The sequence below is a fragment of the Choloepus didactylus genome, chromosome 22 (assembly GCF_015220235.1).
Source record: "Choloepus didactylus isolate mChoDid1 chromosome 22, mChoDid1.pri, whole genome shotgun sequence".
NCBI lineage: Eukaryota > Metazoa > Chordata > Mammalia > Pilosa > Megalonychidae > Choloepus > Choloepus didactylus.
This window is the reverse complement of record NC_051328.1, coordinates 13,205,194-13,231,765: the sequence shown is the minus strand read 5'-3', so window position 1 is coordinate 13,231,765 and position 26,572 is coordinate 13,205,194. Positions and strand designations below refer to the sequence as shown.

At 43.4% G+C, this 26,572-nt stretch overlaps 1 protein-coding gene across 2 annotated transcripts in view; it reads left to right on the top strand.

The window, feature by feature from the left end:
- Positions 1-18,327: 18,327 nt before the first annotated feature.
- CSNK2A2 (casein kinase 2 alpha 2) overlaps positions 18,328-26,572 on the top strand; it is a 42,428-nt gene continuing 34,183 nt past the window's right edge. For both annotated transcript variants that reach the window (XM_037815929.1, XM_037815928.1), the window contains exons 1-2: positions 18,328-18,480; positions 19,275-19,386. In XM_037815929.1, coding sequence (XP_037671857.1) covers positions 18,377-18,480; positions 19,275-19,386 — 216 coding nt within the window. In that variant the 5' untranslated portion in view covers positions 18,328-18,376. The remainder of the gene's footprint in view (positions 18,481-19,274; positions 19,387-26,572) is intronic.

Below are 26,572 nucleotides of genomic sequence, written 5' to 3'. Positions count from 1 at the left end.
TACTTCCTTTTTTTTTTTCTGTTACAACTAGTTATGCCTTTCTGGTAGAGGACCTAATGCTCCCAGAAATCCATTCCCTAGTGTGCCCAGATAAAGGCATAATTTCTCTTAATTTACTCCCAGATATTGTCCTGTCAAGTTTATGTGCTGGCTTTCTTTTAAAGAACTTTCAAAGTTTTTTCAAATACCATACATATTCATTGTTGAAAATTGGAAAGTACCAAAAGCACAGGGAAGAAAATTTAAATTTCTTCCTTAAAATCCCCTCCAGATAACCACTGCTGACAATAATTTTATTGTTAATTCTTATAGCCTTCCAGTCTTTTTTTCTCTCTCCCTCTGTAAGCTTGCAGAGGTCTCATTGATAAGGAGAGATTGCCCCACTGCACCCACTGTGCATGGGGTTGGGGATGCCAAAGAGACAGGGCAGCTACACCAGGTCTTACCCACTTTGGAGAAAGCATCTAAAATGCATGACTTTTGGGTGACATAGGTCATGTTCTCGTGACACAGAGGAGGGCAATGCCCTGGATTGTTGTGAGCTGCAGGGGAGAGGAGGAAGGCAACCTGGTCTAGGGCTGGGCCCCTCCACTCCCAGGCGGGCCCTGCACTCTGGCAGGTGTGACTTGATGGCGGCCAGACACACACTGACCTCCTTCACCACGGCTGCCACATTGTCAGTTTCCACCACCTTCCCAGAGGTAGGGTAAATGAGTGACCACCTCTTTAAAAATGCCAGTACTCCTGGGAGGAGAGGGGAAGGTATCTTGCAATGTGTCAGTACCTTGTGAATCAGCTTATGAGATTCCAACCCACACCCTGCGGGGACAGGGCTCAGAGAAAGTAGGAGTTTTGACTCATTGGGAAGGGTGGGAAAGGGATCTGTGGGCGCTCAGGTTGGAAGGGGGTAGCTCTGCTCAGGGGGGACTGTGAGAACACGGACAGCGTTCCAGGATGGGGCCAGAGCTGGATGGTTAAGCAGAAGGAGCCTGCTGGGAAAGGTTTCACCTTCCTTCATCATTTGTCACACAAACAAATCAAACAGTGGTGATGATGTTTATCACAGGCCATTGTGCTGTTTTGCATACAATCTTACTTATTTGTCTGTCTGTTTAACAAACACTTATATAACACCCTGAGCCAAGCACCTATCTCTCACACTCTGCAGGCCACATCTAATCCATTACAGATCCTGTTGGCTACCCTAAAAATTGACTCCCAAGCCTGGCCACTTCCCACCCTCCTCCTCACCCTGTGGCTTTTCTGTGGATCCTGGCTGGTCTCCCTGTTTCCACAATGGCAGGCAGAGCCACCCTTTATAAAAACCATGTCTCTCCTGTGCTGGAATTGCTCCAATGGCTTCCCAGCTCGCTCACCATAAAAGCCAAAGTCCTCACAATGGTCTACAAGGGGCTGCCTGAACCTTCCCCTCTCTTACCTGGCTGAGGCCATCTGCCCACCTGGTTCCTCAGAGGACCAGCATGCTTCTACCTCAGGGCCTTTCCATCACCACAGTGTCCTGCCCAGGGCACTTTTCTCCCAGACTCTGCCATACCTTATGCTTTATCTTCCTTCAAGTCTCACTTAAATGTCACCTCCTCTAAGTCCTCCCTTAACACCCCCTCCCCCATCTAAAAGAGCCCTGCCTGAGTCAGATTCCTCACTGATGGAAAAGTAAGTTCTATAAATATAAAAAGGGAGAAACCTAGAAGGAATTCTGCAGTGTTTAGTGTTCGATTGGAGTTGGAGGTGTGGCATGAACTCCAGGTTTTCAATAAATAGAGATAAATTTAGAAAGTGTATTTGGGTATATGTGTGTAAGGGGGTGGGGGAGTGTAACATACATTTATCTCTGGCTCAGTCCACTTGAGAGGGTCCAAACCAGTGAGCTGACCTTACACTCAGATCTTGGCTTCTAAATACTATTCTCCACTCGAAAGGAATCAGGGCCCTCTGGAGAAATGGTTGATTTCTAGGCTGGAGCTGGGAAAGTCCAAGATGAGCCTGGAACACCTTTTGTGCCAGAAAATAAGGAAGCACTCAAAGAATAATGGAACCCATAAAAAGGATGAAGGTGCCAGCTTGAAGGGGCAACCACCAGCGAAATCAGAAACAACTCAAGCATCAAAATAACTAACGATAATATTCAGTTACAACCCATTGAGTAAAATAGAGACCCATGAGTCCACACCAATATCAATAAATAAATGAATGAATGAATTGAAAGTTTGATGAGGATCAGGATATTAGTGATTAGATTCAAAATACCTCTCCATGAAGTATGTATTCATTATAAAGGTAAAACTTGATAGTGGGTTTAAAACTAATATTTCCAGTAAGGGGACACATGGAAATTGCATGCCACTTGATAAATGCAATTAGAAGAATGCAGCATTATTTCTGTGATATTTCTGCCAAAGATATTTAATCTAGATTAAATCATGAAGAAACATCAGACAAATTCAAATTGAGGAACATTCTACAAAATAACTGACATGTAAACTTCTAAAGGAAACTGAGGGACTCTCAGACTGCAAGTGATTGAAGAATCATGACAACTAAATGACCCGTGTGATTCAGGGAGTGGGGACCCTTTTGTTCTAAAGGACATTGGGACAACTGGCAAAGTTAGACTGGGTTTTGAGGATTAGATGGCCGTAACTTATCAGTGTTGGCAGGATGATGCAAGTCTTCCGCTAATTAGGGCAAGTACCCACTTGACTCAACGATGGCTCCAGCAATGACACCAACATCTCCCAAGGCTGCAGCCATCATCTCCCAGCCCTCTCCACTGTTGTCTGTGTCTCCTCCTCCACCTTCTCAATGGAGGGACTGGCCACCATGTTAGGGATGCATGGTTTTGATTTTCTTCTTGGCCTTAGATTGTGATTTCTGGGGTTGGCAGAGCATCCCCCTGCCCTTCTCTTATACTCTGTGTTCTGGACAGCGGCAGAGCTGGCAGGCCCCCAGATTCACGGGACTCAGCACTAGCCTCTGGGGTTTCACATGTTATCTTCCAGCCAAATGCATGGACATCTGCAAGCATCCAGCATGGCTCGCTTCCTAAACAAAAGGTAAAGCTGGCATTTGCAACATCTTTTAGTTTAGTTCAGTTTTTCTTCAGAGGAGAGCAGCTAGAGTCATGTTAGGGGAAATGAAAAACTACCAAATCTCAGGTTCAGAATCTTCTAAATAAATGCCCTAAGGTGAGGACGAGTGGGGGCTGGAATGCAGGGGAAAATGCCCAATCTCAGGAGGATTCTTCCAGATTCTTTTGCCCACCACAATCAGAGACACTGGACTTCCTGGAGAGCAAACTTTCTGCTTCAAAAAAACACCCACTGTGTAGTGACATGTAAAGATCTGTGATTTCTACTGCTGACAAAGTCACAGGTACTGCTAATACTCCAGTGTTGTGTTGATTGCATCCATAATGGAGGAAATGCTAAGTTTCATTTAGAAGATAGTCAATAAAGTAGCAATTTTTTTTCATTCAAGTTCATGGACCTGCTGAATTCTAGCCTCTGACTTAGATTAGGGACCCCTGGATTAGTCTGTGCTGAGCCGGAAAGCCGAGAGATCATTGTGGAAAAGGCCCCTGCAGGAAGCCCAGGGAGGAAAGATGCTACAGGCTGAGTCAGGACAGAGACTATGGTCTGGGGGGCAAGGAGCTAAAATCAACTGGATGTGGTGGTAGATGGGAGATTCTGGACAATTTGGTTAGATTAAGGGATACAGCAGAGGAGCAGTTTGGCAGGAGATGGTGAATGTTTGCAAGGTATACCAGCTTTGCCAGTGGGTGCACCTGCCCTCTGGAGTTCAACCCACTCCCCTCCAGATTGCTCCCCCATGCAGAGTGGGCAGGTCCCCCAGAAAAGTACTACCTACCCTCCAAAATTCTTCCTCCGCTTTGTTAATGATATGAAACTCCAGGATTAAAGATGCATTCCCAAAACTTCTTAGTACTGACCCTCATGAAAATGCAAATCCCTCTGAGATAGCTGAGATTTACATTTTAGTCTGAATTAGTTTATCCAGCCTTTCCTGAGAGTAGCAGGAGAGTTCAACGTGACTTATCCCCTGGGAGTGGGTGAGTGTTGAGCGAGAGGGTATAAAATGTGCACCCCCTTCTCAATTAGACAGGGGTGAATAAAGGGGGACCCCACTGGAGCACCACCCCCTCAGGAGCATTCTCTGGGAAGAGGGAAAAATGGGTCATACTGTAAGGATGACTAGGAAAAGTAGAATAAAGTGAGATATCCTTAAGCAATTAGGTCCCAACCGGCTGGGAGCTAATTAACCTGCTTTGTTCACTTGTTGGGAGCCTAAAAGACACCCAGAGGGACCCCAGATTACAGAAGGAATTCCAGACCCTGCTCCCCTATCCTCTAACCCCCTCAACTGGTGAAAAGTGCCAATTAACCCACAAGTTCTTGCACAGGTGTAAGACAGTCAGCAGCCCTGTAAACCTTGGTTGTTTTTCTGATTATGAAAGCAAAGTCATATGATTCCAAGACTCAGAGGCATTTAGTATATTTCCTTCCAGTCATTTTCCTATGCCCGTGCTACACAGTTGAGATCTTACCTACTAAACATATACACACTTTGTTATTCTGCCCTGTAACAAAACAAAACAAAGTGAAGGAAAAGAACATAGGTTGTATAATACATTCATACTGCATAGGAAAAGGCCTGGAAAGATACACAAACTGTGGGAGTGTGAAGGGCAAAGAATTTCTTGAAAAATCTTCATTGAGTATATACTATAGCATGAGTTTCCTACGGCTATTGTAACAAATTATGACAAATTTCATGGCTTCAAGCAACACAAATTAATTATCTTACAGTTCTGGAGATTGGAAGTTGAAAATGGGTCTGACGGGACTAAAATCAAGGTGTTGGCAGGGCTGTGTTCCTTCCAGAGGTCCTAGGTAAGAAGCTGTTTCCTTGCTTTTTGCAGCTTCTGAGGCTACTTGCGTTCTTCAGTCTTCTTCCGCCTTCAAAGCCTGCAATCCTATCACTCGCACCTCTGCTTCTCTGACTCTGACCCTTCCGTCTCCCTCTTTCACTTATAAGGACCCCCTGTGATTACATAGGGCCCACCCAGGTAATTCAGGATCATCTCTCCATTTCAGGGTCTTTAACCTAATCACATCTGCAAAGTCCCTTTGCCACATAAGGTAACATATTCACAGGTTCCAGGGATTAGGATGTGGATGTCTTGGGGGCAGGGGAACATTATTCTGCTTACCATGACTACTTTTGTAACTTTAAAATAAAATTTTTTCTCACCTCTAAAAATTCCTCATAATCATGATTTTAAATGATGCCTACCATTTCACTGTAGGAATGTATTGCAATTCACTTAGCCACTCCCCAGTTTGGGATAGTTAGATTGTTTTACACTTTTCATGGTTAAACATGATGATCTTCATGACCAACATCTTTGGGCCTTTTTGGAGACATACTGAATCAGAAAGGGGTTAAGGAAATGGACTTAGTGGTCTGAAAGTCCCGAGTTCAAATCCAGTTTCTGCCTTGGGTTTTCAGGGTGTCATTGGACCTTGGGTCTTTTCATCTGCAAAAAGGGGATCCTTATAGCAACTCTGACCTCAAAAAGTTTTTCTTTTTGGTAACTTTCTTGAGATATAATTCATGTACCACACAACTTGCCCACTTGAATTGTAAATTCAATGGTTTTTAGCCGCATAGGGGTTTTTGCAGGATTCAATAATGTGGTGTCTGTAAAGGGCCTGGCATATGGCAAGCACACACATTTTTATCACTATTAATACTTTTTTGTTCATAATTTACATTATTTTCTTGGACTAGATTCCTAAGAGGCAGTAATACAGGGTAAAAACCTGTCAACCTCTGAAACATTTTGGAAATAGGCTTTGTGAAAGTAGAAAGTATTCTGAGGGAGGTTTGGTTGTTTTTAGGAGACTGAAGTGGCTGGATGTCCAGGGCTTAGGCCTTCTCCAATCCTTCTGTTTATTTGTTTGTGTTTTCTGTTTGGGTGGAATTTAGGGGTGCAGGAGGAACAGTTATGAAACTGCTGGGCTTTTTGCATAGGATGTTCTTTCATTCCCTCTTGTGTTGCCCTGAATTATACTCAGCCTCACACCTGCACCCACAGATTAATTAGGGGAAGTCCTTCCTGATTTGCTAAACCTCCCTGCCCCATCACCCATCCCTGCAGGGCCAGTGTCCTGTTCCTCTCCCAACTCAAGTGAGACTCATGCCTTCAGTAAGGATTCCTTGGTACCATCTCCAATTGTCCACCTTAGCTCTTGCCAAGCCAGCTGCATGGCAGACAGGCAGGAAGGAGAAGCGACAGGTCTCTGCCAGGTCTTGGGGCACCCAACCTACCTACAACAAGCCCTAAAGACATATTCCATTTGGCCAGCAAACCAGAGGACTGACGGCCGGTTTGGGGCTGAATTAGGGAAGTGTCAGTCAAATCTAGGTCTGTGTTGCACCAGAATGGTGTGTGGGTGAATCCTTAGGCTTCCTGGCAGGTGTGGAGCAGGTTACGTGAGATGGGTGTGGGTTAGGTGGTGAAGGATGAAAGGAAGGTGCAGGGAGGGAGGGAGGGGTAGGAGGTGGGCGAGGGTGGAGGCGAGGAATGGGGCCCCTGCCAGTGTTGGGCAGAGTAGTTAGTCCAGTGGTTTTGGAACCATTTTTGGGTCATGGCCTCCTTTAAGAATCTGATCGATGCTAAGGAAAGAATGCACACACACTGTTACCCACATGCATACACGGACCTACAAATTTTGCCTACAGTATCAGGGGTGTCGGAAATAAAGCGGTGCCTGTAAGGGAATAAACGCTCTCTCGGTTCTGGAGGAGAAAAGAATTTATTTACAATCTTGCAAGATGGGGCGTCCAGCCAAACACGCGGGAGGCTGGCGCGCCAGAGGAAGAGAATGGCGATGTTTAAATCCCCTACTCCTAATTCGCAAGTCCCTCCCCTGTTTCCCCATTGACTGGGTACTACAGAGGTTACAGCCTATCCGAGAACACTAACTAATTCATCTTTTGAGATTTTAATTTGTACAGCCAATCCCAGAGAGCCAACTAGCTCATTATTGAGATTTTGAACTGATTAGCCAATGCCCCCCCAAATTTTTATTTTTTTTGCTGTGAGTTCCCGCCTCTGATACTACCTCATGTCTCTTTACATCAGGCAGATTCTCTCTTCTCTTTGTCTGGGGCTTGTTTAAACTGGTTTTGCCTCCATTTCCCTTATTCCATGCTGTCTCTATGTGAAAACGAAACTTATTCCTTTCTTACAGATTCCCTCCTCTTTCTTTTTTAAACACTTTTAGTTTTCACATTTTAGATTCTCAAATTTGCTAAGGGCTTTTTCACATTCCTCATCATACGGATCTTTCTTATTTTTGATTCTAGTGGTTTTGATGGGTTTATGAACTAGCCTTTGAGCACACAGGATTATGTAGCACCCAGCTGTTATAAACATTTTGGCTGGAATGATAAGGAAATTAAAATAGATGTTGCAATTCCTTTCCATTTCTCGAACCAATTTTCCAACCATTCTATGAGTGGGTTGTTAATGCTAGAATTCTTTTCTAGTTTCTGAAATAAGGCTGTTAAGCCTTGTAGGGCTTTGGTGATAGTTCCATTAGGCGCTGTATTATAGGGGATGAATGTGCGACAATTTCCCCCAACTATAGCACAGACGCCTCCTTTTTCAGCTAGCATCATGTCTAGGGCCATTCTGTTTTCCCATGCCATTCGGCTAGTGGCATCTAACTGTTCTGCTATTTCTTTAATGACATCCCTGGTATAGTTGATAAATTTTAGCTGATGATTGACATTTTTATTGATGGTGACCCACCAGAATAAGGACGATTTAAATTCTGCAGCTACTTGATTTTTAGCTTTAAACTCATTAGGAACTTTCTGGGGAACCCCTATACTATCTACAAACAATTTTTTTATTGAAGGAACTAGGTACACTTTGTACATTTTTCTTTTCTCCTTTGCCTTGGGTTGGTACTTTTTTATTACTTTCAAATGCCAGGGTAAATGAGATAGCCAATTGAACCAGAGCACAGGTTCCTCCCCACCTTTCAGGTAGTGTTGGCCAGAGGATGCCCTTCCCACAGTACCACCAGAGGTCTGCTCGGGGTATAGTTAGGCTGGAGAAGTTGCCAGTACTATCCTTGCTCACATTCCACACCTGTGTATACAAAGCCATGGTACCAAGATCCTGGAGCCCTTCTTCCCATCTGGAGAGACAGGCAGAGTGGTTTCCGGGACCGAGGTGAGACGCTGGTATGGCTTTGACACTTCCCTTCTGGACTGGAGGGAAAAGGGAGGACAACGTACTACAACTTTCACCAGGAGTAGCATTTTGAAAGAGGAGTGTTATACATTTAAACTCCCTTTCATGCTTTTTCATCCCCAAGGGGAAGGGCATAATCTGAACAGTGGGTTGTTTGGTTGTACAAGCATAACAGTCACTTCTGTTTAGACTCTGGATGGTATGTTTGCCCCATTCTACCCAGGCATTTGTATTTCCATAACCTGTCTCTATTTCTGTGGTTTGCTTTAAGTCTTTGGTCTTAAGTGTTCTAATGACCTTGGGGTCAATTTGAACTGGAGAGTTAAATTCCAGCCAAGTTTCCCTTAATGGTTTTTCCTCCAACCTGGGTAAGACCCATCCCTCATACTGTGTGGTCCACCAAGCAGTGTCCCAAGAATAACAGGGGTTAGGTGTCTCATAAGTTATACTCTCAAATGTTCGCCCCCCCAACAATCTTGCTTTCTATTTGAACAGTCTGCTTACATAAATGCTTATATTCCTCACTCAGTTGTTGCTGACGTTTTAGATTTTTACAGCTCATTACTTGACAAACATCAAATTGTACAGTTTGAGACTTTAAGCCTTTGACTACACTTATAACCAGCTTAGCAGAACCTGTTACTCCTTGAATATAGAACATTATGATCAGTATAAGCAATTTCATCATTAAGCTATACACAGAGCACAATGCAAACATAGGGTTTAATTCAGCCCTTCCTCCCTCCTAGTATGTTCTTTCAACTGTTGCCTATTTAAAGTGATCCTTAGGGGATCTGAGGTAGGAGTCACTTTCCAGGATTCAGGTTGAGTTGCTGGATACTTATCGTCTGGTTCAGGCACCGGTCCCTTCACTCGTGTGTAATGAGTCCAGCCTCTTTCTGCCGTTCGGACTGCCGTCTCAGTTGTCAGCAAGACCTGATAGGGTCCTTCCCAGATCGGTTGAAGTTTGGATTCTTTCCACGACCGGATCAGAACCCAGCTGCCAGGCTGATGTCGATGGGCAGCAAATTCAAGAGGCGGGGTCTGAGCCAGCAGTCCACGGTGCCTGAGAGATGATAAAGTAGAAGACAAGGCCAGTATATAATTCTTAAGAAAAAGATCTTTTGTGTCTAGGGAGGGGAGCTCTCCAGTCCACCTGGGGAAAGGCAAACCAAAAAGCATTTCATAAGGGGAAATTCCCAGTTCTTTTCTAGGGGCAGTCCTGATTCTTAGTAGAGCTATAGGTAAGCACTTGATCCAAGGTAACTTTGTTTCCAAAACTAATTTAGAAAGATGTTTCTTTATGGTTTGATTCATTCTTTCCACTCTCCCAGAGGATGGTGGATGCCAGGGAGTGTGGAAGTCCCAAGTGACACCCAGGCTTCTCATGACATTCTGCAACACACAGGAGGTAAAGTGACTGCCATTATCAGAGTCTATATTTTCCACTAACCCATAACGGGGAATGATTTGTTCAAGGATAACTTTAGAAGTTCCCAATGCTGTAGCTGAGGATAGAGGGTAGGCTTCCACCCATCCAGTGAGGTGGTCGACAATTACCAAAATATATTTTAAACGACCGATTGGTGGCATTTCAGTATAATCAACTTGAATGCTCTGGAATGGTCTCAGGCCCGGCTCTCTTCCCCCTTGTACCTGTTTTCTTAAAACCTTTTTATTAATTTTTTTTTGACAAATTATGCACCGCTCACAGATTTGTTTAGCAACTGTATAAAGGCCTACACATCCAAATTGTCTAAGTACTACATCACACATGGCTTGTACCCCCCAATGACTCCCCTGGTGTAGGACTGCTAATATCTCCCTCATTATTTGTTTATTTAACATTTGTCTGCCATCTGGGAGAAACCATTTCCCCTGATCATTTAAGGTTGCTCCTAACTGTTTCAACTCTTTTACTTCTTTGGCAGAGAATGTAGGGACCCCAAATTCCTTAGGGATAGAGGGTATTAGGATCATTATTTTTAAAGGGGGGGTAGAGAGAGGCCTCCTTAGCCTTTTCATCAGCCAACCTATTGCCTTTTGCCTCAAAAGTAGGTCCCTTCTGGTGTCCATTTATATGCACCACTGATATTTCTCTAGGTAAGAGTAGATTGGTTAATACTTGTTTCACCAATTCCCCATGAACCAGTTCTTTTCCTTTGCTATTGATTAATCCCCTTTCTTCCCAGATCTTTCCAAAGGTGTGGACTACCCCAAAGGCATACTTAGAGTCAGTGTATATTGTACCATCCTTTCCTTCTAATAATTTGAGGGCTTGATTTAGTGCATACAATTCACAAGTTTGAGCTGACCACTTATTGGGCAATCGGCTAGCTTCTTTTACTTCACAAGTTATCCCATCCACAACTGCATAGCCATTGTGCCTTTCTCCTTCTAGGACTTTGGAGGATCCATCTATGAACAGTCTTTCCCCCGAGTGCAGGGGAAGATCCCTTAGGTCAGGTCGGACTCGAGTTTGGTATTCAATTAGGTCTAAACAGTCATGCTCAGGGGTCTCTACTTGCTCAGGCCCCTTCCAGAGGAAGGAGGCCGGGTTTAGGCTATGATCTGTTGTTAAGACCAAATCATCTTTTTCCATTAGGATTGCTTCATATTTTAAGATTCGAGAATCAGTTAACCATTTCCCTGCCCTTTGAGACAGAATAGTTCTCACTTGATGAGGAGTACTAACTACTAATGCCCCTGCAAAGGTTAATTTCCTGCTTTCTTCTACTAAAAGGGCAGTTGCTGCAATGGCTTGAACACACCCAGGCCACCCCCTAGAGACTGGATCTAAAACCTTCGAAAGGAAAGCCACCGGCCTTCTTTGGCCTCCCCAGATTTGGGTTAGGACCCCCAAAGCTGTTCCCTTATCTACTGTAACAAACAGGTGAAAGGGTTTTTCGAGGGAAGGAAGTGCTAGAACAGGAGCTTGCACCAGTGCCTGCTTGAGCTCATTTAAAGCCTGTATTTCCGCTTCCTCCCATTCTATCTTGTCAGGCTCTTCCTCTAGTAATTTTTGGTATAGCTCTTTAGTTCGAGATGCAAAAGAATCTATCCACAATCTACAGTACCCTACCAATCCCAGGAATTTTCTTAGCTCTCTTTTTGTTTGAGGAAGAGGCAACTCTACTATGGCCTGGATTCTTTCTGGATGGATTTTTCTTTTTCCTTCACTTATGAGGTGGCCTAGGTACTTAACTTCCCTTGCTACAAATTGCAGTTTACTTTTAGATACCCTTAATCCTTGTTCCCCTAAAAAGTTCAGTAGATTTTTCGTAGCTTGAGCCACCACTTGCCTTTCTTTACCTGATATTAATAGATCATCTACATATTGCAGAAGGGTGATTTCAGGTGGGACTGGAAATTTTTCCAGTACCCTCTCTAACTCTTGCCCAAAGAGATTGGGGGACTCCGTGAAACCCTGAGGTAAGACCGCCCATCTGTATTGCTGCTTTCGCCCATTGAAGGGATCTTCCCACTCAAAGGCAAACAGGTCTCTACTTTCTGGATCAAGGGGACAGGCCCAGAAGGCATCCTTTAAATCTACTACACTAAACCACTTATGATGGAAGGGAATTTTACTCAGGAGAGTGTAAGGATTAGGAACTACAGGGTGTCGAACCTGGACAATTTTATTAATGGCCCTTAGATCCTGCACCATTCTCCAGCTACCATCTGGTTTCTGAATGGGGAGAATGGGAGTATTAAAAGAGGACATACAGGTTTCCAAGAGTCCATCCCGAAGGAGACCCTCAATGATGGGTTGGAGTCCTTGTCTTCCTTTAAGAGGAATAGGATATTGTTTCTGGCACACGACCTCCCCTTCCTTTTTTAACTTGATTTTAATTGGGGGAATTTGCAACCCTCCCCTGTTTCCTTCTTTTACCCATACCTCCTCCTTAATGTCTCTTTCATCTTCTTCAGTGAGCAGGGCCAAAACCTCAATCCGTCCATTCCTTACCTCTAAATCCAGTCCCATAGGTATTATTAGGTCTCTTCCTAATAAATTACTCCCAGCTTCTGGGATGTGCAACAAGGGAGCTATGATTTGATTATTTTCCCAACAAATGTTAGTAGGTTCAAGAATGGGAACTTTAAATCCCTCCCCTTTTACCCCTGTGACGGTGAGGGAACTGCCAGAGAGCCTGGCCCCCTTTGGAAGATGATTTACAGAGGAGCAAGCTGCTCCAGTGTCTACCAAGAATGTAATTTCCTCTTGATATGGGCCCACCTTTAAATTTACTAAAGGCTCCCGGTGGGCTTCTGAGATGAGGAGCCTCTGACTCTCCTAGTCTTCAAAATTCATTAGCGGTATAACTCGACCCTCCTTCTGTAAGTCTGGGCACTCCCTTTTGAAATGGCCAGGCTTTTCACAATGATAACACCCTGCAGAGTTCTGCATTTTCCTTGCTCCTTTTTTTAAATCAGCCCAGCCCCCTCCCCTATCTCACCTCTGTCTGCATCCCCCATTTCCTGTTTCTAATCTTTTCTTGACCAAGTGGTCAACAGTGGCTATCATGACTTTAGCCTGCTGCTTTTGTTTTTCGTCCTCCCTTCTTACAAATACTTTCTGTGCTTCCCTTAATAACTCCTCCAATGGCTTATTCATCCATCCATCTATTTTCTGAATCTTTTTCCGAATATCAGGCCAAGATCCCTTCACATAGCTGACCTTTAACATTCCCTGGGCTACAGGGTCATCAGGGTTCATACCTGAATATTTCCTTACTTGTTCTCTCAATCTTTGTAGATAAGCAGAGGGAGACTCATCTTTCTCTTGATTTACCTCAAAGGCCTTATCCAAATTTTGAGATTTGGGTACCGCCAATTTTATTCCCTCTACAATGAGGTCTCTGAGATCCTTCATTTGTGCTCTATCCTCTTTATCATTATTATCCCAATCAGGGTCAGTATTTGGAAATTTTTGCTCTGCTGCCATCACCCCTTGCCCTGGCGGGTGTTGCCTTTCCCATTCTTTCATAGCAGCCCCTCTTATCATTCCTCTCTCCTCTTTTGTAAAGAGGATGTTTAATATGGACATAAGTTCAGACCACGTGTATAGGCTAGAGCCTAGGAACTGATCTATTTGCTCAGCCAGCCCCATTGGGTCCTCTATTAGCAATTTCATCTCCTTCTTAAAATTTCTTACTTCTGCACTCGTTAATGGGGCATTTACATACCCGACTTCCTTTGGCCCCATAGGCACCTCCCTCAAGGGGTAAAGGGATTTAACGGGGTGATGTTCCCTTACTCTCTTTCCTTCAAGAGTTTTTGGAAATGGAAAATTCTGTACATCCTTTTTGCACTGTATTAATTCTTTCCTCAACCATTGATGGGTCATATCTGGTGGGGCAGTTGGCGCCGATGGGCCTCCTGATTCCCCTGGAACCTGTGCGGACCTTATTAGGTCCTCAGACTCTAACAATCTCTGCCCTGGGGGAGGAGGGGAATAGTAGGGAGGAGGAAGGCTTAATAAGGGGTCCCAGGGTTTAGATTCTACCAACTCATCTTCCAAGTTTGGGTTTTTATCTTTCACAAGGTAAAGGGGAGTTTTTTTGTTCTTTAGCCAGCACGTGGCATAATCAGACTCCTCCTTAGAAAAGGGTTTCTTCTCATTAACATAAATTACAAGGTTGGCACAGAGCCAGTCCTCCTCTGACCCATACTTTGGCCAGAATACGTCTGGTGGTGAAATGCTTTCTTCAGTCCAAATGTAACAACAGTATTTAATCATTTTCTTTTTGTCCTTTCCCTTGGTCCGATCGCTATCGGTCCAATATTTTAACATCCTACCTAGTGGGCTATCTGGAGGGATGTCCCCGAGGGACTCTATAGGTGCCCCCTTTTCTTCTTCCCCGGCCGGCCAACTGCCTCTATTTCCCATCCTGAGTCTTGTCTGGGCTTCTTTCTCTCAGTTCCTTTCGCTTCGTCTGTCTCTGGCCCTTTCCCTCGCGGGAGAAGGGAACCGCAGATTGAGACTCCGCACTCGCTTCGTGCAGTATGTCGCACGTCTCAGTCACACACAAGCAGCTCCAGACTCATCAGGAATTCCCGACCACCAAGGCAATATATTACTTTCCTTACCTTGGTCCGTGCACGGAGTTGCCTGGTCAAACAGAGGCAAGCCCTTTCCCCCTTTTCTCATCCACAACCGGCAGATCCAAGCGTCTGGTCTCGGGCCCTTTAGCTGCCGGAGATGGGCCCCCAATGGCGGAGTCCGAGACCGCTCAATCAGCGGGGCGCGCCTTCCCTTTGTCCACCTCGGGGGTCCCCCTCCGAAGCTTTGGATCCCGGACGAGCCCCCAAGTTGTCGGAAATAAAGCGGTGCCTGTAAGGGAATAAACGCTCTCTCGGTTCTGGAGGAGAAAAGAATTTATTTACAATCTTGCAAGATGGGGCGTCCAGCCAAACACGCGGGAGGCTGGCGCGCCAGAGGAAGAGAATGGCGATGTTTAAATCCCCTACTCCTAATTCGCAAGTCCCTCCCCTGTTTCCCCATTGACTGGGTACTACAGAGGTTACAGCCTATCCGAGAACACTAACTAATTCATCTTTTGAGATTTTAATTTGTACAGCCAATCCCAGAGAGCCAACTAGCTCATTATTGAGATTTTGAACTGATTAGCCAATGCCCCCCCAAATTTTTATTTTTTTTGCTGTGAGTTCCCGCCTCTGATACTACCTCATGTCTCTTTACATCAGGCAGATTCTCTCTTCTCTTTGTCTGGGGCTTGTTTAAACTGGTTTTGCCTCCATTTCCCTTATTCCATGCTGTCTCTATGTGAAAACGAAACTTATTCCTTTCTTACAGGGGTTCCTGGAAACCAGGAAGCTCATCCAAAGGATCCAGATTAAGAATTTCTTGAGCAGGCTAGTTCTCATGGATTCTGACAAAAGAAAACCTACGATTGCATGAAGAGTTTGCAAATGTTTGTGTCTTCTCACGAGAAATGGATTTAGGGAGGTTCCCAGGTTTGGGAATTAAATACCAAAGTCCATTTATTCCATACATGTTCTTATTTATTTTCCTTCAGTATTTATTTTGAAAAATTTCAAATTTACCAAAAAGTTGCACGCACATGTGCTCTTCGTCTACACTCACCAGTCATTAACATTTCCCCCCAGTTGTTCTGAGCCCCCTTGTGGGCTCGTGCTCATGCTCTCTGGAACCCACATTTATTTATTTATTTATTTTCTGGAGAACCATTTGAGAGTAATTTGCAGATATTATACTTCATCCCTAAACACTTGGCTGCTATGACAGATACCACAAATTGGTTGGCTTAAACAACAGGAATGTTTTCTCTCACATTGGAGGCTGTAAGTTTAAAATCAAGGTTATTGCCAGGCCGTGCTTTCTCCTGGAGTCTGTGGCCTTCTGATGCTGACTTGCCAGCAATCCTTGGTGTTCCTTGGCTTGTACGTGCATCTTTGCCCCCAACACCTGGCAATCTCTCTCCCTTTCTCTGGCTTCTCCTGACTGATGGCTTCTGAATTTCCTCTGCTTAGAAGGATTCCAGTCATATGAATTAAGGCCCACCCTGATTCAATTTGACCTCATCTCAATAGGTCTTTGGAAATGCTATTCACAAATGAGTCAACATCCACAGGACCTGTTGTCAGGATTTGAATATGTCTTCATGAGGGTCACGATTGAATTCCCAACAGCATGTAACGCCCAAGACCAAGGGATTCTCCTGCATAACCAAAATAAAATGATCACACTCACAAAATTTAACATTGATACAATATTATTTAATACACTAATTTCTAATTTCCCCAATCTCGGTACTGTCCTTTAAGCTATATTCTTCCTTCCTCCCTCCTTCCCTCCTTTCCTTCTTTCCCATTTTATTCTATATTTAACCCAGAATCATATTCTTAACTCAGTCTCCTTCAATTGAGAAGACCACTCCAGGAGTTTTGTTTTCTCTTGTGACATTGATGTTTTTGAAGAGTCCAGGCCAATTGTTTTGCAGATTGCCCCTCAGTTTCGATTTGTCTGATTGTGTCCTCAGATTAGATTCAAATTAAACATTTTGGCAGGACTACTACCAGGGTGATGCCATATCCCATCTTGGTGCATCACATCAAGGGGACAGTTGGTCCCATTTTTGATGATGTTAAATTCAATCCACAGTTAAGTTGATTACCTCCAGGTTCCCCTTTGTAATTAATAAGTAATTTATGGAGTAACATTGTATTCATTGAAAGCCTCCAACCGTGGAAGATGCTGGATACTGCTTTTACAGTGAAGGAGACAGACAGTAAATTAGGAAGCAAATAATCATAGAATATGCAGACTTACGGAAGGATGTGGATAGGGTACTGAGATAGAGAAGTATCAACTGTAGATACAATGACCTTTAGGATGAGACTTGAAAAGGAAGAAAGAGTCAGCCACGGAAAGTGGGGGGAGATTGGAAAAGGGGAGCCCCTGGACAAGTTTGGAGGGTGGAAAGAACTGAAAAGATGAAAGTTGTTATTTCAGGGAGGGAAGAGTGATAGAAGAGAGGCTCTGGCTCTGGAAATAATAATATTGGACAATTACCCTTATTGGCCTAACTGTTTCACATGAATTAACTTGTTCAATTCTCCCTGCTGCCCTGTAATGTAAGTGCTATTACTGCTTTTATGCTGTAAACTCTGCAGCACAGAGAGGTTAAGTAATCAAGGCCACACAGCTTGTAAGCAGCAGAGTGGGGATTCAAACCTATATGGATCTGACTCCAAGGTTTGTGCTCTTAACAATACCAAGGAGTAGAGAGCAGTGTCTAATTTAGAAAACAGAATGTGAAAAATTATGAGAGTTGGAACAGTCTGGGATGAGTGAAGAGGTTCTTTTGATACAGGATGTAGGATGGGAAAGCAAGACAGAAGAAAGGCCCGGAAGATCAAAGAGAGAGGAGTGTTCAAGTTAGGAGGCAACATAATAAAACAGGCCAAGGTTTGGCTGACACCGCACCCTCATTCCACCCCAAGCCCTGGCCTGAGCCTGCAGGCAGAACCCTCATGCAATTCTCCTGCTCTCCCTCCTCCACACAAAAACAGGGCATTTGCTTAGTCTGATCTCCCCACAAATTACTTATTAATGGGAAAAACAGATACTTGACAGTAGAGCAACCTGGCAGGCACCAGCATAACCAAGTGATCAAAGTGGACATTCAGAAGTTGTTCAAGGAAGACTCTTTCAGGCAAGGGAATCGCGGAAAGTGTAGGAGAAGGGTCTTGAAAGAAGACTCTGGATGAAGAGAGAAAGGGAGGTATTGGGGTTGATGACTCTATGGGTGACAGGGCAAGGTCTGGAGGAGGCAGGAGGGCCTCTGGGAGGATCCCAGGGATCTTGAAGTGGGGGAGATTCTGAATTGGTCAGAGGGAGTCATCAGAAAGGGACATGATGGGAGCAGTTTGGGTCAGAAGGGGAGGTCCGGGCAGTCTTAAAAGGATCGGGACTGGAGGGGGAAGGTTTTAGAGAGAGCCTGTGAGTCGGGGAGGCCCTCTGGGTGATAGCGTCAGGCCAGACTGAGGACGAGCAAATTTGGACAGGGGCTGGGCGGCGGGGGGCCGGGGGCGGGGCCGGCACCGCCCAGTGGGTCCCCCCGCGCTGCAGGGGGCGCTGTGGGTCCGAGCGGTCCGGGACCGGGCGGCGGCCGCTCCTAGTGAGTGCGGCCCCTTTTCCGGGTTTCCTCCTCCTCCTTCTTCGCCGCCGCCGCCGTCGCCGCCGCCGCTGCCCCTTTCCCGGCCGGTGGCTGCCGCTGCCGCCGCTGCTGCTGCCACTGCCACTGACTCGGGACCACGAGCCGAGCCGAGGCCGCCAGGAGCGCGAGCGCCGCCCGCCCTTCCGCCTCGCCCGCCGCTCCAGGCCGGGCCGGCCCGGCCGGCGCCCCCCGCGCCCCCCAACCCGCCCGCCCCCGCGGGCCCGGCCTGGCGCGGCCGCCCGCCGCCGCACTCCTCCTCCTCCTCCGGCGCCCCGCGGCCCGCCGCCTGCTCCGCCCGCCCCCCGGCGCCCCCCGCCGCGCCACACTCTGCGCCCCGCGGCGCCCCCCGGTCCCGCCCGCCATGCCCGGCCCGGCCGCGGGCAGCAGGGCCCGGGTCTACGCCGAGGTGAACAGCCTGAGGAGCCGCGAGTACTGGGACTATGAGGCGCACGTCCCGAGCTGGGGGTAAAGCCGCTGACGCCCCCCGCCCGGCCCTCACAGTCCGCTCTGGCCCCGCCCGGTCGCCCCGTAGCGCGAACCGCACTCGGCCCCCGGCGATCTGTCTCCCCGCTTGCCCTTCTCCTAGGCCGGCGTTTTCTTGGGTTTGAGGTGGGAGACGGAGCCCTCCCTCCCCCCGCCGCACGTGTCCTTGGCCTCCTCTTCCCACTTGGCGCACCCCTCTCTTCCCCCACCGCCTCCCTTTCTTCCTAGCAAGAGATAAAGGGTGCAGGGGCCAGATCCTGGTGGAAATGAGGGGGCAACCCTTCCTCCTCACACCTTTGGGTTTCTATTGGGGTGGGAAGTAAACAGCTGTCCTCTATGAGCTATTAAAAGTCTTTGCCTTTTAGTTTTTCTAAATGAGACTGGGTGGGAGGAAATTTTTTTAAAGACGTCCAGATTCGCCAAGCAGGCCCTATCTACGTTCAGGGTGTGAAATATGAGGCAGGTTTCTTGGAGCCACGGGTAGAGGGGCACCTTGTGGGCTTTCAGGATGGACGCTTTGCTCTCTCTCTAGATTGGCTCAGAACGTGGCCTTCCTACCTCATCTCCCCCAAGTTATGAGGGACCAATTCCATTAGGTGCAGAGTGAAGGGAGCCAAGTTTATGTTGTGGCTTTCATTTAGAGAATAAATTGTGGTGTGATGTATAGACGCTTCCAAGTGCTTGATTAATGGAAACATCTACATAGAGTATATAGTAGGCATAAACTTGGTTAATTCCAAATCCTGGCATTTATGTGTCTCTCTTTCCTTTCACAGTAATCAAGATGATTACCAACTGGTTCGAAAACTTGGTCGGGGAAAGTATAGTGAAGTATTTGAGGCCATTAACATCACCAACAACGAGAGAGTGGTTGTAAAAATTCTCAAGGTGAGTGTCCTATGAGTGGCACTTAAAATTTTTTTCCACAGGTGGAAAGGATAACTACTCTAGCCACACTGCTAGCTCTCATTTTTCTTACCGACTTCTGTCTGGCTTTCCACCACTACTCCTCCCTCCTCATTTCCAAGAAAATATACAAACCAGCCTCAAATCTTAAATATGTTAGTTCATGGAAGTTCTTGTTCCCAAATTTAAATTATGGACTCTCAAAGCGAAAATTCCAAAGGGATTCTATTTAATACAATGTAAATAGGTAGAGGAAAGAAAAGCCTTTTTATGAAGATCCTGTCAATCCAAGGATCTGTTTTTGTTACTCTTGGTGCTTTAGGTTATTCCAGAAGGAAAGTTGGAAAAAATTGGAGCTCCTTCAAAGATAAGTTTGAAGCCCAAGTGGAAGAAAGCACCTCAGTGGATAATCACTTGTTCTTTCTTTGGTGATAAAATTTCAGCTGGAATGGAAATAGTGAGAAAGTAGTTCTGGGAAGGTTCATTATTGCTTGTCAACTAGTAAAAGTTGCAGAGGAGTATACTTATAATCACTAAAATAATAATTGGAACAAAACAGTCTTAATATCTGGTTTAGTGTCCTAAGTTTCATAATGATATGCCGTTTGTCATCACTTGAATGAAGACATGGTCTTACTGAACATGAAGACTTGACTGAATTTTCCTTCAGCCAACTGATGTTTTACAGGATGTACTAAAAAGTAACTCTTGGAATCAGTGATGGGTCCTTATTTTGGCCAGGTCTTTTAAAGTGTGTGCATGCCGTTTAGAGAAACGTTCAGAAAACTAAGGATGTACTTTCCATGTAGACAGTGGCCATTTTGTACATACGTGATGTGGCCAATGTGGTCATTTGGTTGAGGTTTTGTGGAATAAGAATGGAGGGTTAAAAAGCTGCTGTTGTTTCTCAAGGGTGGCGTTAGGGCAGCTGTGTAGATAGTTCTTTTTAATGTGGGGTCGGGCTTATGCTGTCAGGAAATCACCTTTCATTAAAATGATTGTCTCTGTCTTTCAGGACCATCCTATCCTAGTGATGAAGGAATAAAATTGCAGTAGAGCAAATAGGTAGTTATTTGTGCTGCCAGACACACTGGGAACAAGCATTGAAGAGTTGATGTTAAAGGTGTGAACTCTGCTGTTCCCCAAATTTGAATTGCATCTGTAAAATCATATGGTCCATTTAAATGAATGTTCTCTTCAGACAGGTCACCTGGGCAAGCCATACAGTTTATTCCTTTTTGTACATAAGCATAAATGTTTTTACTATAAACTGCTTCAAATCTTTTTAGGAAGTAGATAAGACGTAAGTCAAAATTAGGAATATCCACATTCTATTACAGTACATTCAGAAAAATGAACTGTTGACTCTAAAGCAGTTCCAGAAAAATACATAACTTTTGTGCAATGGCAGCATTTTTTCAAATAAGTGCAATCTTATGTAATGTCTTCTTTGAAAGAAAGAACAGTATGTTCATTTAGGAAAGCATCACATTACTCTTTAATCATCCTAAAGGACTTTATAGGGTCAGTTGCTAGATAGTTTTCCCTTGCTTTAAAATTCTTGGAATATGTTTAGGCAACCCAGTATGGAAGCTGTAGGTTATTTTTACCAATGGGAAACCTAAGCACAAAGAAACTTATCTAGCATCATTATGTTGAAATGACCTTTGCTGCAATTCCTGTTTCCTATTTCTTCCTGTCTCTTCCTGCTCACTTTGGCATGGGCTTGTGGGATCTTAGTGTTGAGCGATGTTTTGGTATAAGACTTTGAAGGCCCCTTTGATGCTTTAGTTAATGGAGTGTTGTTTCTCATTTCTTTTCGACATGAGCTCCTTTCAGGGTGCAACCTGGACCACCTTGTTTCCACTGGTGAAAACTACACTTTCTATTTTTCAAAACCCTATGGCATTTCTCTCCAGATTTTGTTCACTAATGGTATCATTTGTGGTTTTGTTGTTGTTCTGACAGACTGAATTAAAGTAGACTAAACATTCTATTTTTATACAGGAATAGGGTCTTTGTCCAGAGTTGTGTTCCTCTATTCAAATGAGTTGGTGATGACTGATACCTATAGCATGATGGTGTTTGTCAGGAAATTAGGTCCTTAACAGAGTACCAGTGCTCATAAGTTGGAAGAATCTAGAAAAACCTTCATCTTCATTTAGGCCTACTGTATTTCAATTCAGAAAGGAACTTAATGTATTAACATGCTCATAATGGCAGAGATAGAGGATCTGTTCCTTGAGGACAGAGGCTGTCTTCCTTTTTAGTTGACAGCATTTTCAGTCAATTGTTTCCAATATGTGGAAGTGAAGGATGATGAGTAAATTCCAGAGCGGAGTTTTATGTCATTTACTTTGAACCAGTAAGTAGATTTCAAAATATATTAGGGTGGTTTCCTAGGACTGCTGTAACAAAATACCACAAACTAGATGACTTAGAACAACAGAAATTTAGTAGTCTCCCAGTTCTGGAATCTAGAAGTCTGAAATCAAGGTATCGGCAGGGCCATGCTCCTTCTAAACCTCCAGGGAAGGGTTCGTCTTGCCTCTTCCAGCTTCTGGTGTTTGCCAGCAGTCCTTGGTGTTCCTTGACTTGGAGCTCCAGCACTTCAGTCTCTGCCTCGGTCATCACCTGGTGTTCTCCCCTGTCTGCCTGTCCTTGTGTCCAAATTTCTCTCTTCTTGACTTAGGGTCCACCCTTAGCTAGTTTGGCCTCCTCTTAACTAATCACATCTTCAAAGATCCTTTTTCCAAATAAAGTCACATTAATGGGACTGGGGGTTAGTTAGGACTTGAACATATCTTTTTGGGGGGCACAATTTAACCCATAATAGGGCTATTAGGAGGTTTTAAGAATTTAGAAATTGTTGAGCAGGGTTTTACTGTATCCTCAAGTGAAATTCTGGTGCTAAAATCATAAAATAAAAAAAAAACCTTTCTGATCAATAGGGAGGTTATATCTTTTTTGACAAAAATTGTTTTGAGGAGAAAAGAGAAAAAGAAGGGAGAAAAAGGATAAGGATTTACGGAGCAAGGCAGGAAGTCATTTTAGTGCCTAAAGTTTCAAAAAATCAATTCTTCAGTTCTTTTGTAGTACCTCTTAGGAATGTGTACACAGAAATAAAAGCATTTGGCCATTTTTGACAACTTTCAGCATTTCATGCACACTGCTTTTGTCTGGATTTTAGCCTTTCTTGGGGTCCTTGGGGTCCTTCAAATTAAACTGCCATTTCCTGAATAGAAGTTAAGAGCAAAAACAAATAAATGTTCAGTGTAGTGTTTTAAGCCAGTGCTATAGTGACTTGGAAACTCCCATACAAGCATGCCTGCTAATAGTTTTGTTTTATTAACAGCTTAGCTATCTATTTTGTTTCCTAAAAACTAAGTCTTAAAACAAAGAATGATGGTAATACAAGTTTGTTTTTTTAACATATTTAACATATTGGGTGTAGACTTTTTTTTTTTAATTTTGCATTGTCAAGAGATAGTGTTAAAAGAAAGATGACATGAACATTAATTGCAGATCCTTGTTAGTAACTTCATTGTGAGCTGGTGACTTTAGGTTATGTCAAAATGGTGTTTTCTTGATGCCAGTTTAGTGCACTTTCCTTTTATTTTTAGTTTCTTGGTGGTAGATCTTTTTGCCCTCCTTTTACTTTGTTAGATTTATGTACCAAGGCATCTTCTTCCTGAAGCAAGACATTAGTGTAATTTGTCTAAATCATTTGTGAATTCTAGTTTTCACAAATGTCTTCCTAATATAAAAATCATGTCAACAGTATTACTAATCAGAGTATTGCTAACATTAAAAATAATTGAAATTTTAACAGTCGTAAGTGAACCAGTTAGTGCTGTGTCTAATATTGTAGTTGTAGGGTTAGAGATTGGTTAACCCATGTCAAACCAAATCACAGAACCTGGGGAGTGTAGATATTGTTAGAGTACAAATCCTTTTTCCAGATTATCCAAGATCTGAGAAAAGATGCTTAGGATCACTTTTTGGGAGGTCAGAGTACTAGATTTAGAACCTTCTGTACCTGTCATGGAGTCTTGGTAGATGTGAGGAGCAAAATAAAGTATTTGGTGGATTTTGACTTTTTGATGTAATGGACTGTACTGGAAAGATTGAGGTATGCTCACTAAAAGTCAAATGAAGTTGATTTGTTTCTAACGATTTGGGGAGTTTTTCTTCTGAAAGGGAATATTTGACTTTGGAGCGTTGCTATTTGAAGTGTGGAGTGGATGAATACCCAGTAAGCTATAGAAACCCAAACGGGTTTTCTATGGTTTGTGTGCATGGCAGCATATTTAATGCCTATGTGAAATATTACTTTATTCCCTTGGTTTAAAGCCTCAGTAACCAGTGTTTTTATACTTTTTAGCCCATAAAATTCCCAAGTCTCATGATGGCTTGCCAGATTTTTGGCCTAACAGTTTTATCCCTTTAATATATTAGAATTTATTGGAGAATGGACCATGCATGAAAAGAGTATCTTGATAGAGTACCCCTTTTCATATGTAGAGCATGGCTTCATAAAGTTCCTAGGCCTTAATTTCAGAATCTGCCACCTCATAATCAGAGTGGTACAGTGTAAGAAGTACTGTCAATGGAGGGCAGAAGATTTGGGTTCTGGAACCAGCTTCTGCATTATACTAGCTTGGCTATTTTCTCATCTGTAGAAGGGGTACACTGTTCCTGTTTAACTCACAGATTTGTTGGGAGAATCTAATGAGATGTAAGTGGATAGGTGGGAGAACGGATGAACAATAGTGTTTTAGTAATCTACAAAGTGTTTATCTTTCCCTGAGAGAGTGTGGGTTGAGGAGGTAGATTGCCAGGATTCCGATGTCACCTCCACACTTAGAACTTCTATGACCTTGGGCAGCTACTTAAACTGATTCAGTGTCCTCATGTAAAATGTCAGTAATAGTACTTTTCTCAGGATTAAATGTGCTTTAAAACAGTGCTGGGCACTTAGAAAGCGATGGAAAATAGTTATAGTAGTATTTTTACAACTGGGCCAAGTAAATGATTTTAGAGGGTACAACCAGTGGTAGACAGAGCTGTAACATTCTCTTGATGAAATTCAAAAGGCTGTTGTATGCTTGGCCTATTTAAATTAAAAAAAAAAAAAAATTTTAAGGCTGAGAATAAACAGTTACCCTCAAAGAGATGAGACTTGAAAGATGAGGAAAAAGTTGCTGTGAAGAAATATACTACTCAGGTTTATATTTAGGTCAGTTGCAGTGGATTTTAGAGATACACCAAGATAATAAAATAAATGTCATCATCCAGGCTGAACTATTTTCCTTACTCCATCCTGATACATTACTGGCAGCCATTGTGTATTGTAATTGTTTATTGCAGGTGACGAAATTAATATAGGACAATCAGTGGATTGATAGTGGAGTAAATGAACCCCGGAGTTGAAACTTCCAAGCTATATTCCTGCCTGTCTTGAATTTATCAATTCAGTTGTGCTTGGAAAGAAATTTAAATGGGACTTTGCCTGTTACTAGTTGCTGTATTTTATTGAGGTCATAATTCTTATGCCTTTGATAGGTGTAAGTTTGTACACTTAATTACAATGAAATGCTAGAAATTCAAATCATTCTCAAATCTGGATGGTTCGTTTGTTTTGTTTTTGAACAGCCCTGAGTAAATAAATCAGACAGGTTACTGACTTTATCGACTTTTGTCTTTCCAAGTAGCCCGTCACTAACTCTGTCTTTTGTTTTAAATTTTTAAAATGTTGGTAGATAGGGAAAGAGAAAAACTACTTTACACTTGGATTATTTTGATCAGGGTTCTCAGGAGCTGGTACCGGTCACCATGTGGGTAGTATTGAAAAGATTTTTTTTCTTTTTTTCTTTTCTTTTTTTTTTTCCCTGCAGATCATGTACAAAAAAAATTTCAGATGATATCTTTTCTTCCTTAAACAGTGTCTCTAGATGTGTGCCAAAGTTTATTTACTATTGAAACTGGATTTAAATCCAGTGTTAATTCTTTAATTTCTTCCTACTTCTTTTTAAACTTTTACCATTTTATCTACTAGACTTCAAGTTAAAAATTTGTATTTTTTTAGGTTTAGTAAACAGCTAAACTGATTTGGTTCCAATCTTTTAAACAAATTTTCTGCATTGAAATAAATGAACCCTGGTGAGAGAGATTTTCTGGCACTCACGATGAAATTACAAGATTGCCGAGGAAATGCATGGGTTTTATTCACTTTTGTGTAACTGATGGTGAATGAGTGCAAACTCTGGGCAAGTGTGTCTGAGCATCCTTATTTCTATAAAGCTCATAATTTATTTTCCTTATAATGCCAGAGTCCTCCCTTGGGGGGAAGTTGAGAGAAGATAGTTTATAACTTGTCCTGATCCTTTGTTAAGTCCCTTTTCTCTCTGATTCCATTTGTAGAATTAAAATTGTCACTTTCATTCTCTGAGACCTCCTTTAGGGTTTAACTTCCAGAGAATCTCCCAGGTTCAGAGGACTAAGCCAGGCTAAATGAAGTTACCTGCAGCCTGGTCTTAAGTAGAGGATAGTTGTCCATGCTTTGGAGAGGGAAGTGTCCTGGGCTGTAGATCACTCTTTTTTTAGAATCCTTTGGTCTTTTGTCCATATTATGAGGACTCCAGCTGCTACAGAACTCCAGTGTGCCACCTCAGAATTGCCCCGCTGTTCCAATTTCTAGTTTGGGATATTGTTGGACAGGTGAAAGTTGGGCAAGTAAAATATACTTTACTTGTTCCATACATTACCTTTAAACATGATAAAAGTTATTTTAATCTTAACTGGGTTGTCCAGGAGTGAAGTGCCTATCTGACCTGTTGCTAAATAGCAGGAGAGCAAAGCAAGTCTTTAAATGGGGCAGTGTCAGAAGAGCAACTTATTTAATGGGTTACCCCTATACTGATACACTTTTAGGAATAGATGAGGGTTTTTTGGTGTATACAGTCTTCTGGCTGTGTTGTTTTTTTTCTTCATTCCACAGACCCGTAGCTGCTTTCTAGTAGTAGATGACAGCTCTAGAATTTTCCTATAGTGAAAGGCATGGAATTATTGGCTGAACTAATAGATATAAAATGATTAGCTATTATTTTTCTTTTAATTTTTTGACATAATTTCAGACCTACAGAATAGTAGTAACAATGGTAAAATT